Genomic DNA, 12716 nt, shown 5'->3' with positions numbered 1-12716 from the left:
CTATGCGACTGATATATTGCTCATAGGTATGGGCTGTGTAGTTAAATATTCATGTAATAGGTTTGTTACTCGCCTCATAAATTGTTGAATACGAATCTATCAAATAATACAAACACCACTTGAACTTTCGACAACAAACACTTTCTGTGATTGTCGCTGTGAGTTTTGAGTCCGATATACTTGAAATACTTTCTACTGAATACTGTTACAACTTCCATGACAGTTAACTAGTGCTGCTTTTTTCATGACTTCGGTATCTTTACCTTTATTACTTGCTGGGAGTTGATTATTTGAACAGGTTAAACATTATTAGAAGTCATTTGCCTTGATACTTCTACCATAAGGGCTACTGCTTTTAGCACTATATGTATAAAATCATACACTGAAGTTGAATTCCTTATGAAGGTATTGGCCATGAGATGTATGCTAGACTACAGAAGGCGTTGAGAGTCTTGAAGAATAGATCTTGACATTTGAAAATGATACTGCTTTGTAGGAGTGCTTTTTTGATATTGCCAATTACTGAAATGAAAAAAAAACGCGTGCTGGGAAATGGTGATTATGTAAAGACTGGAATCTAGAATCACGCCGCATATGGATTGCATTAATTCCGGTATTATGATAATAATAGAAAGAATGTCTTGGGAGATATGATGTTTTGTCAGCTTTTTAGTATGACGCTAGCTCGTAATTGTAGTGGATACAAATCAAGAGATGAAATAGTAAATTGTAAAAAAGTTCAAAGGAGACTACGAAAAAGTGTTCTTACGAAGGGTTCATTCGATATTTGGATGATAAAAAGGACGTTAGATAGAACTAAAATGATGCCAGGGGCCATCTTCAGAGTTCAACTTCGCTTCTGAAAGGAAGTCATCTTTCATTAGCTAAATATTATTACTTAACATAATGCCAACAAAGAATTGCATCATAAAACAGGATATAAACCTTGTTATTAGCGATAAAAGTTAATTGATTTCATCTTTCATAAAGGATTTAACTTGATTTAATCCTGCTTTATGATGGCAATTTCACGTGTAATTCATTTCAACCATCATCCCACAGTGGGAGTATATACGATTGTGTGTCTGTTTGGACCTATAAGTAGCGTTTGACATTTTCGTATCTGCCGCATTCCGCGAACAATATGGCACGAACACGGCACACTACAGAATGTGAGAATCGAATCAGACGCAACGAGTAAATATTATTTTCGGCTACATATATATGGATATATGATATCGTTAACGTTCCTACACGCGAAACAACTGTAACAACAATGGCTAAGTGCAAATCAATGGATATCGATGCTTTAATGGCTGAAATTAATGCAGATTTTAGCGATTTCATGCAAGGTAAGAATTTTATAATGTGATGTTATTTCAAATCGAATGATTTTCACCGATTATGATTTGGTACGATGAATATTTACAACATTTTGAGGATAAGAAAGTATAAGTTGTAGATTGTTGAGTCCGAACTGGTTATTTATAAAAGCTCACTGATGCCTGGAACATATTGACAATCTTATGAAAAGATTTATTTTACTAATATCGCAATTGATAGACTGAAGACCGGGTGAAACCACTTGAGTGATTTTACCATGCCAAGATTGCCTTTTTTTTTTAATTTTTTTTTTTTCGTTGAAACGCCTCAAAAAATTCTTTCTTGCCTGAGTCCCAAAAGGTAATGAGTATAGAAGGGTGTGTGCTTCAGTTGAGGAAAACTCGAAGTCCAGATGAAGACGCAATATTTTTTGAGTTGTGTATAAAAAGACAGAAAGGCGCGGTTTGCCTAAAAAATGAAAGACCATCTTCATTTTGGCCGACGACTTCCACTGATCCATCTCAATACACCACTGAATTCCGACATGTTTATTTTCCCATGGCGAAGAAAGCGCTCATTTTCTAGTATATTGTCTGATAATTAAGTTAAACCCTCTCGCAAATAGACATTTCATTCAAGGTCCATGTAAAATAGGGTAAGCACCCGTTTTACCGAATAAAAGCCCAATTAATTCTGCGGGGGATTTCTCAAGGAATGCATGAATGATTATTCTAACCGGTTTTCTGTAGACATTGGCCGCATAAAAAGCGTTGCTCTCCTTGCCATGTAAACATTTTTGTCTTCCATCTTATGTATTTTATGTTGTGCTATACGTGGTATTAAATAGGTTATCTAGTCGTATTAAACGAGATAACTCGTTGTATTCTGAGTGATTAATTAGTAGAACTAGCACATTAATTACCGAATATGTCGCTGATTATCTAATTATCTAGATAACTGTTATCTATATTATGTATGGTATATGCCATCATTCATTATATACAGTAGGCGTATGATGTTTTGTTTTTAGTGGAGTGCATTAAATTTTTATATCCCTTGTTCGACAGATTTTCTCTTAACTTGATGAATAGCCATCGACAGGGATAAACTATGCAATTTCAGTCGCTGATTGAGGCAAAGTTGCTGGTTGTTTGTAGCTAGGCCTGCTGACGTGAAAACGACGCAGCTTTCTTCATTAAGTGATTCCTTAAAATCTTTTTTTTCTTGAAATTATGATCAGAAAATCTCCCAACCCTGTTCTACTTTATACCAGCTCGACTATTGGCATCACCTGAACTGCTGAAAACTGGCCAATGTATGCAGTAGAAGCGATTACACAGAGATGATTTGGCCCAGATAAGTCCAATTGGCCGGCGCAGTTGCAACTAACTCGCTTACTTGTTACTGCAAATGCTCTCCAAATGATGCAGTGGCAAGTGAGGTGAGTCCAACGTTTTTGGTCAGGCCAAATTTGGCCCATGTCAAACAGCCAGTGACCTAGTTGGTACCAGTGTGAAGAGTTTTTTCAAATTTGACCTGAGTAAATAAAGTCACCGGTGCTCATTTTTTTTTTATTAGCAGTTGCTTTAGAATTGGTTTGAAACATTCAAGAAATTCAAAGCCACTTTATTTGGCATACCCTCAGGACTGTAAAAAGTGCACACAGGAATGCTAATCATCTGTGGAGGCGACTATTACTTCTGGCCACCGTAGACAGCCAACAAGTGACATCCATTTTCACATAAAGATTATGCTGTTAAGAACTGGAATGTTGTGATGGGCAGATTAAGCAGCGATGGAGTGAGGTGGCATTTTCGTGAAAAGCTAGCTTTTGCTGCTACACACGGATAACATGTTGCTGTTTTATCTGGTATATCTGCGGGTGTCGCTATACAGAATTACTCTTAATCTGTTCTGACTAAATTGTATGAACGAAATAGAAAAAAACAAACGCACGCAACTATCCCGCAGCTTTTTGTTTACCAGAGCTGTCTGTATCGGGCATTGCTATTTTACAGTGTTGCCATCTATATGGCTAAAGTTCAATCACTCAATGGGGACCAGGCAATGATAAAAGTGTACCAAACTTAATCTATTCATACAATATTTAAGCTGAACTTGAGTATGCAAAGTTGTATGGTGGTCAGCTGAAGATCTTTTTAATGAACTTTACGTCCATCCGCATTACGTTGATCGTTCTTTGTGGTGTTTCCCGTATGAATTAACCTATGCTTCCTTTTCTTTGATTTTAAGGCATTGCCTAAAAGGTTTTTCCAGCCTATGATGAATAGAACTGAAGAAAGCCATGATCGATTATAGAAATAAGAGATCTCATCTCTAGCATTGATACACTGAAAACGTACACAATGACATGCAAACGGATATAGCATGAATTCGCACTAATTGTTTATTGTGACATTGCCAAATTTAATTACGAGTAGAAGAGACGTTATTTGTCCTGAAGGTACTCGGTTTAATAAGGAGTTGTGTATGAGTGTTGTGTACTGGTTTAATGAAGTTTAACCCTCAGTTTTCAGTGTGCTGGTTTAATTGGGTTTAACCCTTTGTTTTATGTGTGCTATTCTTAATATTGTATCTCTAGTATCCCTATTTGGTCTTGAAATTTATGAATCATTTGGGATTATAGCGGCGATCACATTGGACTGAATTGGCACAAATCAGGCCTGAGTCAAATTTGGCTTGTGCCTAATAAGAGAACGAGTTCACATGTGATAGTTTGACCCATGCTAAAATTTGGTTTGGATCTGGTCCGATGTTTTTGGTCGGGCCAAGCAGGTACAGACCCTTTTGGCACACGCAGGCCTAATTTGGCACGGGCCAATACTGCTCGTGTGATCAAGGCTTGTGAATTCCTTGTATGTGAAAATTTCAGTATGGGCCTAATATAAGTGCAATGGAAGATGAGATAAGAGCACATTGACGGATGGGGTGTCACCTGAGTGCAAGTCTTTCTCGTGGATAAATGTGTTGCTTGCATTTTTCATCCACAATCTGATCAATTCTGATGAAATGACATAACCGGCAGACAAAATGTGAAAGGAGATAAAATGATGCTTTTATGGTCTTTGTTGGTGGCTGCGGTAATGCCCGCCTGGCTATTATTGGTTGATGAGGAAATCATAAATATTTAACATCGACACTTCAGAGAAACCTTTGTTCCGTGACAGTCGAATAGATGAAATCATTTGGCGTTTCCTGCATAAATAATGGGAAGAGGGTACTGGGAATACTTTAGCGAGCATGAGGTCTTCCAGGTTCGGCAAATGGTGCAGTTAAAAGTCGTAAAGTATGAATTACAAATAAGTACCAGTACTTTCAGTGCTCACCAATTACCTGAATGTTTGAAAAGATTGAATGCTGAACATAGAATTTCGAGATATTTTCATATCTCCCTGTTTCCATAGGTTATATGTGGTTAGGACAACGAAATGTATCAAATTTGTCCTTAGGTAGTGCCAGTGAACATATTTCCTGCCCCATATTTAGCTTAATGATTTTATAAGTATCTGATCTTGTTGAGGCTTTGATGGTCTGGTGCCATTTCTATTAAAATTGGTCAATGTAAACATGATTTGACAATTTTTCTTCAGCATAATGTCCTGAGATGGAGACCAACACATTATTTGTGGAGGAAGAAACCCAAGATCTATATCATTAGGCCTTACAGTAGTGGGATATTGACTTTCAGCATGACTTGGCATTTAATTATTCATCACATTCTCATGCCATCTAGCTTATTTATTGCCATCTTCACCACGGTTTCCCCACTGTTCGAGTATTTACGTTTAGTCAATAAATTGCCTGATCTGCTATGAGAAGTCATCGAGAAGATGGCTTTCATCAAAATTATTATTCTGATGATTTACAGTATTGAAAAAATGTTCTTGCGGGAGATTATATTGTTGTATTGCAGCAAGATGAGCCAATGGAATTGTAGAAATAATTCTAGAACGGTAGAAGAAAATGATTGCATTTTGACCGACTTTGACTGACTGAAAATTGTGAAACAGTCAAGCCCTGTGCACACTTTGAGATATCTACCTCGCACAAACCTGCGGGCACGTGCAGGACTCAATGTCAGTCCTAGCGAATAAGACATATACACTTTATATTACTGCATCTACATTTCACTTAATAATGGAATAATTATCATCAGAGCCGTCGTTACCGGGGCTGTACCTTCTTAAAAGCACTGCTTCCCAGACATATGTATAATGCAATCATTGTTTTATGGCTCTTGAATTCAGCATTTGTTTGATTTGTTGTCAGATATCGCCGTACATGGATGTACTTCACCCCGTTTCGCGCTGCGAAGGGTCTCTGAGGGGGGTAGTTAGTATTCATGACGACGTAGTTCCGTATTATACAGAGCAGATAGGCTCTCCGAAGCTGACCCGACGTCATCCCGACAAGAGACTAGAATGTGGCGTGTTATGTAAATCCCATAGCTGGCGATTATGAATAAAAAATCTATAAATAAAAAACCTATATACGATGCACCAACGTCACCGTCAACTGACAGCGCAAATGGTCTCGCCACGTGGTATCGAAAAAAGCTACCCCGTAAATATATAACTCCGACTGAAGTGTCTTCAAAAACTCGGTTACAGATAAATTAAGGTACATCTGACGTGGCTATGTGACTCGCATATTTTTGTCACTACCACCACACTTTCAGTAGATAGGTTCAGATATACATTGAGAGCTGGTCTGGGGAATTGATCTTATTTACACTGGGGATGGTCATGCACAAGGACCGGTGTATCATCAAGTTGTCAACCTAGGTTCAGTATGTCATCGCGTATGCATGGTGCGCCTCCATAAACCCTGATCATATGGAGATGATTTAGCCTGGGTCAACTTGCCCCAGATCAGGTCCGAGTCATATTCAATCCGTGCCTTTTAACCCATGCTAAAGTTTGGCACAGGCCTTTTGTCCGACGTTTTAGGTCAGACCAAACTTGGCCCTTGCAGAACAAGCATGTAAAAACCCCAGTGTGAATAGCCCGGCATAATCTGGTATGAATCAAATTTGGCACGAGTCAAAAATGCGTATTCGTGTTTATATGCATTGAGAGCTGATCTGTCTCTATCTTGTGCAAGGACCGTTGCTGATCTTGACGTCAATCTAGATTCAGTTCGTCATATCATTGATGACATCGATCCAGCAGAGCATCGTCGTGCGTGCGCCTCCATTAAAGCTAACCCTACTACTCGACTCGCTTATTCTAATGGTTTAGACGAGGGCCTAAATGCTGCAACCCCTCATAGAATCATACAGCTTCGATTGGCGCGATGCAGTGGACACAAAAAAGCGACCAGTTAGTCAAACACGTTTAGTAACGCGATATGCACGCAATTATCTTTGATCACTCAGGTTTTATTGACATCGTTGAGTTGACCACCGACTGATCGCGCCACGATAAAATGAATAAAATCTTCGTCGATTCGAAGCACTTATCACGAATGAATGATGATGATGATGATGACGCTGATGATGATGAAAATATCGTCCTCGTTATCATCCTCGTCGTCGTTTCGGTGTCCGCATCGAGACGGTTTCGTATGGAGAAAATTACCTCACGCGGATCAGTTATAGGTTCGCGGAACGATGATGATGTTAATCTGGCGAACGAGCACAAGGCGCGCAAGCTGATATAATACGGCTGCTTTAATGCGTCTCATGCTGAAAATCCATATTTCATGCTCAATTTGATGTCGATTCCGATTCCAACATCATCGCTATTACATGTGCGCGTTGGTATCTCCTTTAATCGTAGGTTCTAGGAATGGTTAGGATTACACTAAACCCGTAACGGTGTTATTTGTAAATAACCTACCGCGATATTCTTTTTGAACAGAGGGTTAGGATTCCAGTTTGGGATTAGGATTAGGATTTAGGTTCTGGGATATGTTTACCTGATGAAAGATTCTTAGTAGGGCAAGCTCTAACGTTGTGGGGCAGGCTTTAATGGGTCAGTGGTTTGGATTTTGTGACGCCTGTCGACCACTGCTAACTTAAACTTCGCTTCAGATCATTGAATCATCGAATCACGTCTACACACCAGACTATGACTACTATTTGAGAGCAAAGTTTCTACGCATTTTTAAAGAGCTCAACTACTTCCAACAATAATGAAATACCTCTCGAAGTCAGAATATCTAAATTTTCGATCGAACCACGATTTTCATACGTCGTATTACTTTCATTGTGATGAAGTAATTTCTGCTTTTCCGAGGCACGCAGAGAGTAGCACTGAACGATATCTAGCATCAAATGACATCTCGTATTTATCGACAGATATCAATTAATTGTCGTTATTAATAACTAGTGATCATAGCGAGCGCCTCCTGAAATTACAATGCTCCCGAAATTACGGGAAGCGTGCCTGCGAATCAATAATCTCGCCGCCGGACAGCTCCGTCGAGTTAGAGAGCTATAAACTAATTGCTGACAGATAAACTGCGATGAAGATGCAGTCCCCGGCGTTATTACAGCACTAGAAACATCCCTCTGCATCTTCCCGCATCAACACCGGTTATGATAGAATTAATGGTGGATAATTTAGGGCTGATGAATATTCATTCATCTTGGACGCCAGTTGCAGTAAACCTAGCTCACACCCGACTAGAAATCTCTTTCACAGTATGTACTTACTTTAGAAGTCTTCTGTGTTATTTATTTCGATTGACACATATTTCTATTTTCGAACGCGACGAGATCGACGATTTTTCCCAGTATCGCATCATCAGACATCATCGAAAACTTTTGCATAATTGGAAAGATTTCAAAACAGTCATCAAAGAAATAAATTCATCTTAACTGCCGCAGATGATCGCACTGATTGGCGAAATTCCTCTAGACACATTCCGACTGATTGTATCCCGGAGGCAGTGACTTGTGATCTGGCAGATCTTTCGTTTAAAAAACGCTCTCCGGGTCGTGGATTATTGTCACTGCACAGTTCTAGAAGATTTAAGGTAATCAGCTCAGCGCAGCAGAGAAGGGGGTAGATGGGCTTCGCGCGGTGCGTCTCGCAGCGGCAATATCAGTTCTCTAATCCAAATGGGAATTAATCGGACACGCAAAAAGCGAATAAAAAATGCATCCATTGTCTATTCACACCGCGCGAGTAATGGATGTCGTGTTGGTATTGTACCGTTAGTGCCTCTTATCCCTCCGGAGTCCGGCTTATTTCGGCGTAATCCCCGCACTGAATATGACGTCGCTTTTCCCGAGGACTGTACGGAATAAAAGTTGCTTGGCTACAGCCGGCATTGTGCAGTCCCGATAGTTCTTTCGTAGTTGTGTTTAATCAGATTCCATCAACTCACAATTCGTTGATTGTTACGTCAGGTCATCTTTGCAGTATCACGAACTTGACAATCAAGTCTACATTTATGATCCAGATCTTTGACCTGGGGCTGATTTTGAAGAACTTGTCTCATGCCAAATGGGCACTTCGATGTCAAAGAAGGGAATATTAGATGCACTCCAACACTGAAATTTATCAATTTACTTTGTTGACAAATAAATAAGGGATAAAATTTGATGGACTTAACAAGTTTCTCAAGTACCTCTGGCTCGATCGACCCCTGTTGATCATAATGACCTTGAATTTTGTGCAATCGGGGCAGGTGATAGTAGCCTGTTAGTCATACTAGGTTATCATTTTCACTGTCATATGGAAAAAAGATTGGTTGGTGATGAAACGCATTTCAATGAAAAAGGCCCTTCATTTTGATTTCTCAAATGTAGAACAAACTCCGGTTTGATTACTCTTGACTACGATCATGCGTTAAAGATCATATCTTAATTAGATGAAAGCATTGATCTATTGGATCATTTCCCAGATCTTATGAGGCTATGATCATTTTGATCATAAGCAAAATGTGGATCATCCGAATGCTTCTTTTGATCATTAGCGAAACATGTCATTTTGCTTGTAGATAAGTAAAGAATCACTGTATCTGTTATTATGTTTTGTCTCCATCGTTGATTTCAAGTTAAACGAAGAGATCAAATGCTCGGATGTATATCACGGATCGGATAACGAGCTGTGAGTTCTGTCTTGTCTCGTTAGTCGCATGACACCGGTAGACTGCCCAGTTCTTCATCAAATATTCATTCCCTTATATATATATATATATATATATATATATATATATATATATATATATATATATATATATATATATATATATTATATATATATGGACGTTGCATCACGACGCTGACGATGTGCGGTGTTCTTTTGCGACGATGAAGATTTTCAGTTTTGAATTCATCGGGTAGTCGGATTAACGGATACACGCGAACCGATGAATCTTCTTCCGGTGTCATTGACGCTTAATCCATGCGCGCGCGCTCTTTCTCTCGAGCGTCTCTCTACTAGTCGATGGGGCTGATGTTGATATCTGAGCGATGCCCAGTTGAGTATCGTGTATATACGAGAAATGCGGCTGCGGCTATACGACGACGATGACGATGACGGACAAGATCGTAAATTTGCTTGTGTCTCGTTCGCTCGTTCCATGCGTGCTGCTGCTGTGAATGAGTATATGCGAACCACTCGTCGTGGTCGTTTCCTCGCGTCCTCACATACGCATGCGACAGCGGCATAGACGAGACGCGACGCAGTGGAATATAACACACGACCGGAGTGCCGATGGAGTTAGGATAGCTTAGCGTCTTCAGCGGGATATAGATATATATATATACATATGCAAATATGGGTAGGTCATCTTAAAATAGGTTTTCGGGTTCAAGATCGGTTATTTAAAATTCTAAAAATGTGTCGTTTTTGTTGGACCTTGCTCTGTATGAGTTCTTTGCATTTCTTGCCATTTAGAATGATTTCCCCTTTATTCGATCGATTTCATTTTATGCTTGATTGGTTTGATTTTGAAATTGGAAATTGAAGCATAGATATATTTGGATGGTTGGTCGAATATACAGAATTTTTTCTTTACATTTCTAACTGTGTATGTGCGTGTCGATTAGATATCAGACTCTGCGCAAGTTGGGTCTGACTGAGTCCGGTAAAACTGTTCAATTCGTATATGTATGTTGAGACATCTTTCTTAACCTTATATATGAAGTATACACCATCCAACTCGCATACTGGTCCAAAGATATCGTGACGAGAGTGTGTGGTTGGATTCGTAATTATTGCCAATTATATCCAAAAACATTACTCTTAATCATTTCGGCACAACTATTGACGAAATGGCCACTCAAAATACTACTTGTGATAACGGTACTAAAACTGTTAGATACTTGAGCATGGAGCATCTTTTCTTTATATGCTGGATATTAAAAAACTAACAGAAGCTTAGCAGGTAAACCATTTCATAGCTAGTCATTATGTACATTGACTTATCAAATTCATTTGATTGCCTTGAAGTCTAGATGGAAAGTGGTCGCATTGATCATTGATCGCGATGTTTGCTCGCGTTCACCTTCTATCTTCCCCTGTGTACTGAAATTGATGGCTTTCATTTTCGTATGCAATGCGTGTGTCCAGGTGAATTATGACGTGAATAGAACACTTCATTTCACCGAGACAAATGTTCGAACGCGTAAATATAATGGGTTTTCCGATATACGCCTCTGCAACCACTGCAGCTTCCGCAGTCCAAGCAGTAATGCGATGAATTTTCTTCTATGATTCCATGGAAAAATCGTATCATTTTTCACTGAACCAGACCCATAGAATTGACGGCCATTCTCGTAGTCGATAGTTGGATTTAACTGTGAGATAGATATTACAGAGCTGCTAACTGTTAGTGATTTTCAGTATTAGTTACTATCTTATAACGAGAAATACTGATTCGATTTGTTTGATGCATACAGATATATGAAAGATGTTACTGCGGGTCATACTGTTGATTACTGATTAATTTGAACATTTTCTTTCATATTTCGATGAAATGTCACTGAAAAATATCGTTGAAAAATGGTAACCAACTCAAAAAATAGTTATATCCTATGTTGAGCCCTGTAAGAGTACTGAACTCACCGATGAAGTTCATTTGGTTGTGATACAAAATGGATGGGAAAACATGGACGGAATAGCTGGGGGGACATCCTCTGAGAAATATTGAGCAGATCTAAATGGTTCATTAATAAGTCACTTATGAGGTTTTACCTAGTTGTATAGTAGCATTAATGAAAGTGATGACCAAGGCCAGTAATGAACTCGGCTCCATCCCTGATTTACAGTATTTACAGTACTGCTTAGTATGTCACTTTGGTATGAAATGAATATGGTCATGGTGTAGTTCATCCATAATATAGGCCCACCAATTGAATATGTATTTGAAAATAATGCACACACAGCGTAGCATCTAATGCACATGTATACATTCCCTTCTGCATATCATGATGACTAGTTATAAAGATAAAGATATATTTGGGCCTTAATAATAATGACCACCACCCCCTTACACAATATTGCCATCCAGTTTAAATCTGTCGAGTATGTTATTCGTTGTGAAATATTCATGTTGCAAATCTTTTTATGAGAAAGTTGTAAGAATTGTATTCTAAAAGTCACCACAACACATGTATAGCCTCAATTATGAATAGTGGATGACAACGCGTTTGCACTTTTAGATCATGTGACTTAACAATTTTACATAGTTCCATGTACAATTTTTTGTTTGCACAAATTCAATAACACAAGGCTGTATACCGTATATATCTTTTCACTGAACACATAAAATCGCTTTTATTTCACATGTACTGGAAACATTCGTTGCTACATGGGTGAAGTGCTCTCATCTATCCAAGTGTTATAATTCTGAAAGCTTCTATTACTATAAGCCCTGGATGCTTACTGAGCGACAATACAATTTTTTGACACTAGATTAGTCTGTGCAGCCACGTCAATGCGGTGAAAGATCCATAGCGAAGATAGCAACAGTTTCTGAGAAACGCTGACAATTTCTTGACGAGTAAAAACACTTTATCGTTGTTACTTTATTAACTTTATTTCCTGTAAATCAGTACAAAATGTATAAATTATGAAGCTGCGAAATGGAAATGACTAATTTCAGGGTTTTTCATAGCGGGAACCATTGTACAGATTTATGTAAATTGCTATGAAATAGTAATAAGGAAATGTATAGGAAGCAAAACACCAAACAGAAAAAAAAGAAAAGAGAAATGTATAACCGACTCAAAGGGTTCATTTAGATAGTGGGTTCCAAGTATAAGTTTAAAATAAAGCTTCACTGATTTGGCCATTACTTGCATGGTTCCATACTGATAGAATTTTCCATGACGGCATATTCGGTTTCAATTTTTTCGGAGCAGTCGTAGTGTAGAAAGGCAAGCTGTGCTCCCAATGGAAATTTGCCTTTGAAAT

The 12716-nt window shown here is 38.7% G+C and overlaps 1 protein-coding gene across 4 annotated transcripts in view; it reads left to right on the top strand.

The window, feature by feature from the left end:
* LOC141907874 (uncharacterized) overlaps positions 1-12716 on the top strand; it is a 62569-nt gene that overhangs the window by 12330 nt on the left and 37523 nt on the right. The window contains exon 1 of one of the 4 annotated variants that reach the window (XM_074797629.1): positions 1305-1352. The exons of the other annotated variants lie outside the window; for them this stretch is intronic. Within the exon in view, the coding sequence (XP_074653730.1) occupies positions 1313-1352 (40 nt within the window). The 5' untranslated portion in view covers positions 1305-1312. Of the gene's footprint in view, positions 1-1304; positions 1353-12716 lie in introns of those variants that run through there. 4 annotated transcript variants of the gene reach the window in all.

The sequence above is a fragment of the Tubulanus polymorphus genome, chromosome 6 (assembly GCF_964204645.1).
Source record: "Tubulanus polymorphus chromosome 6, tnTubPoly1.2, whole genome shotgun sequence".
Taxonomy (NCBI): domain Eukaryota; kingdom Metazoa; phylum Nemertea; class Palaeonemertea; order Tubulaniformes; family Tubulanidae; genus Tubulanus; species Tubulanus polymorphus.
This window is presented reverse-complemented; position numbering and strand designations above follow the sequence as displayed.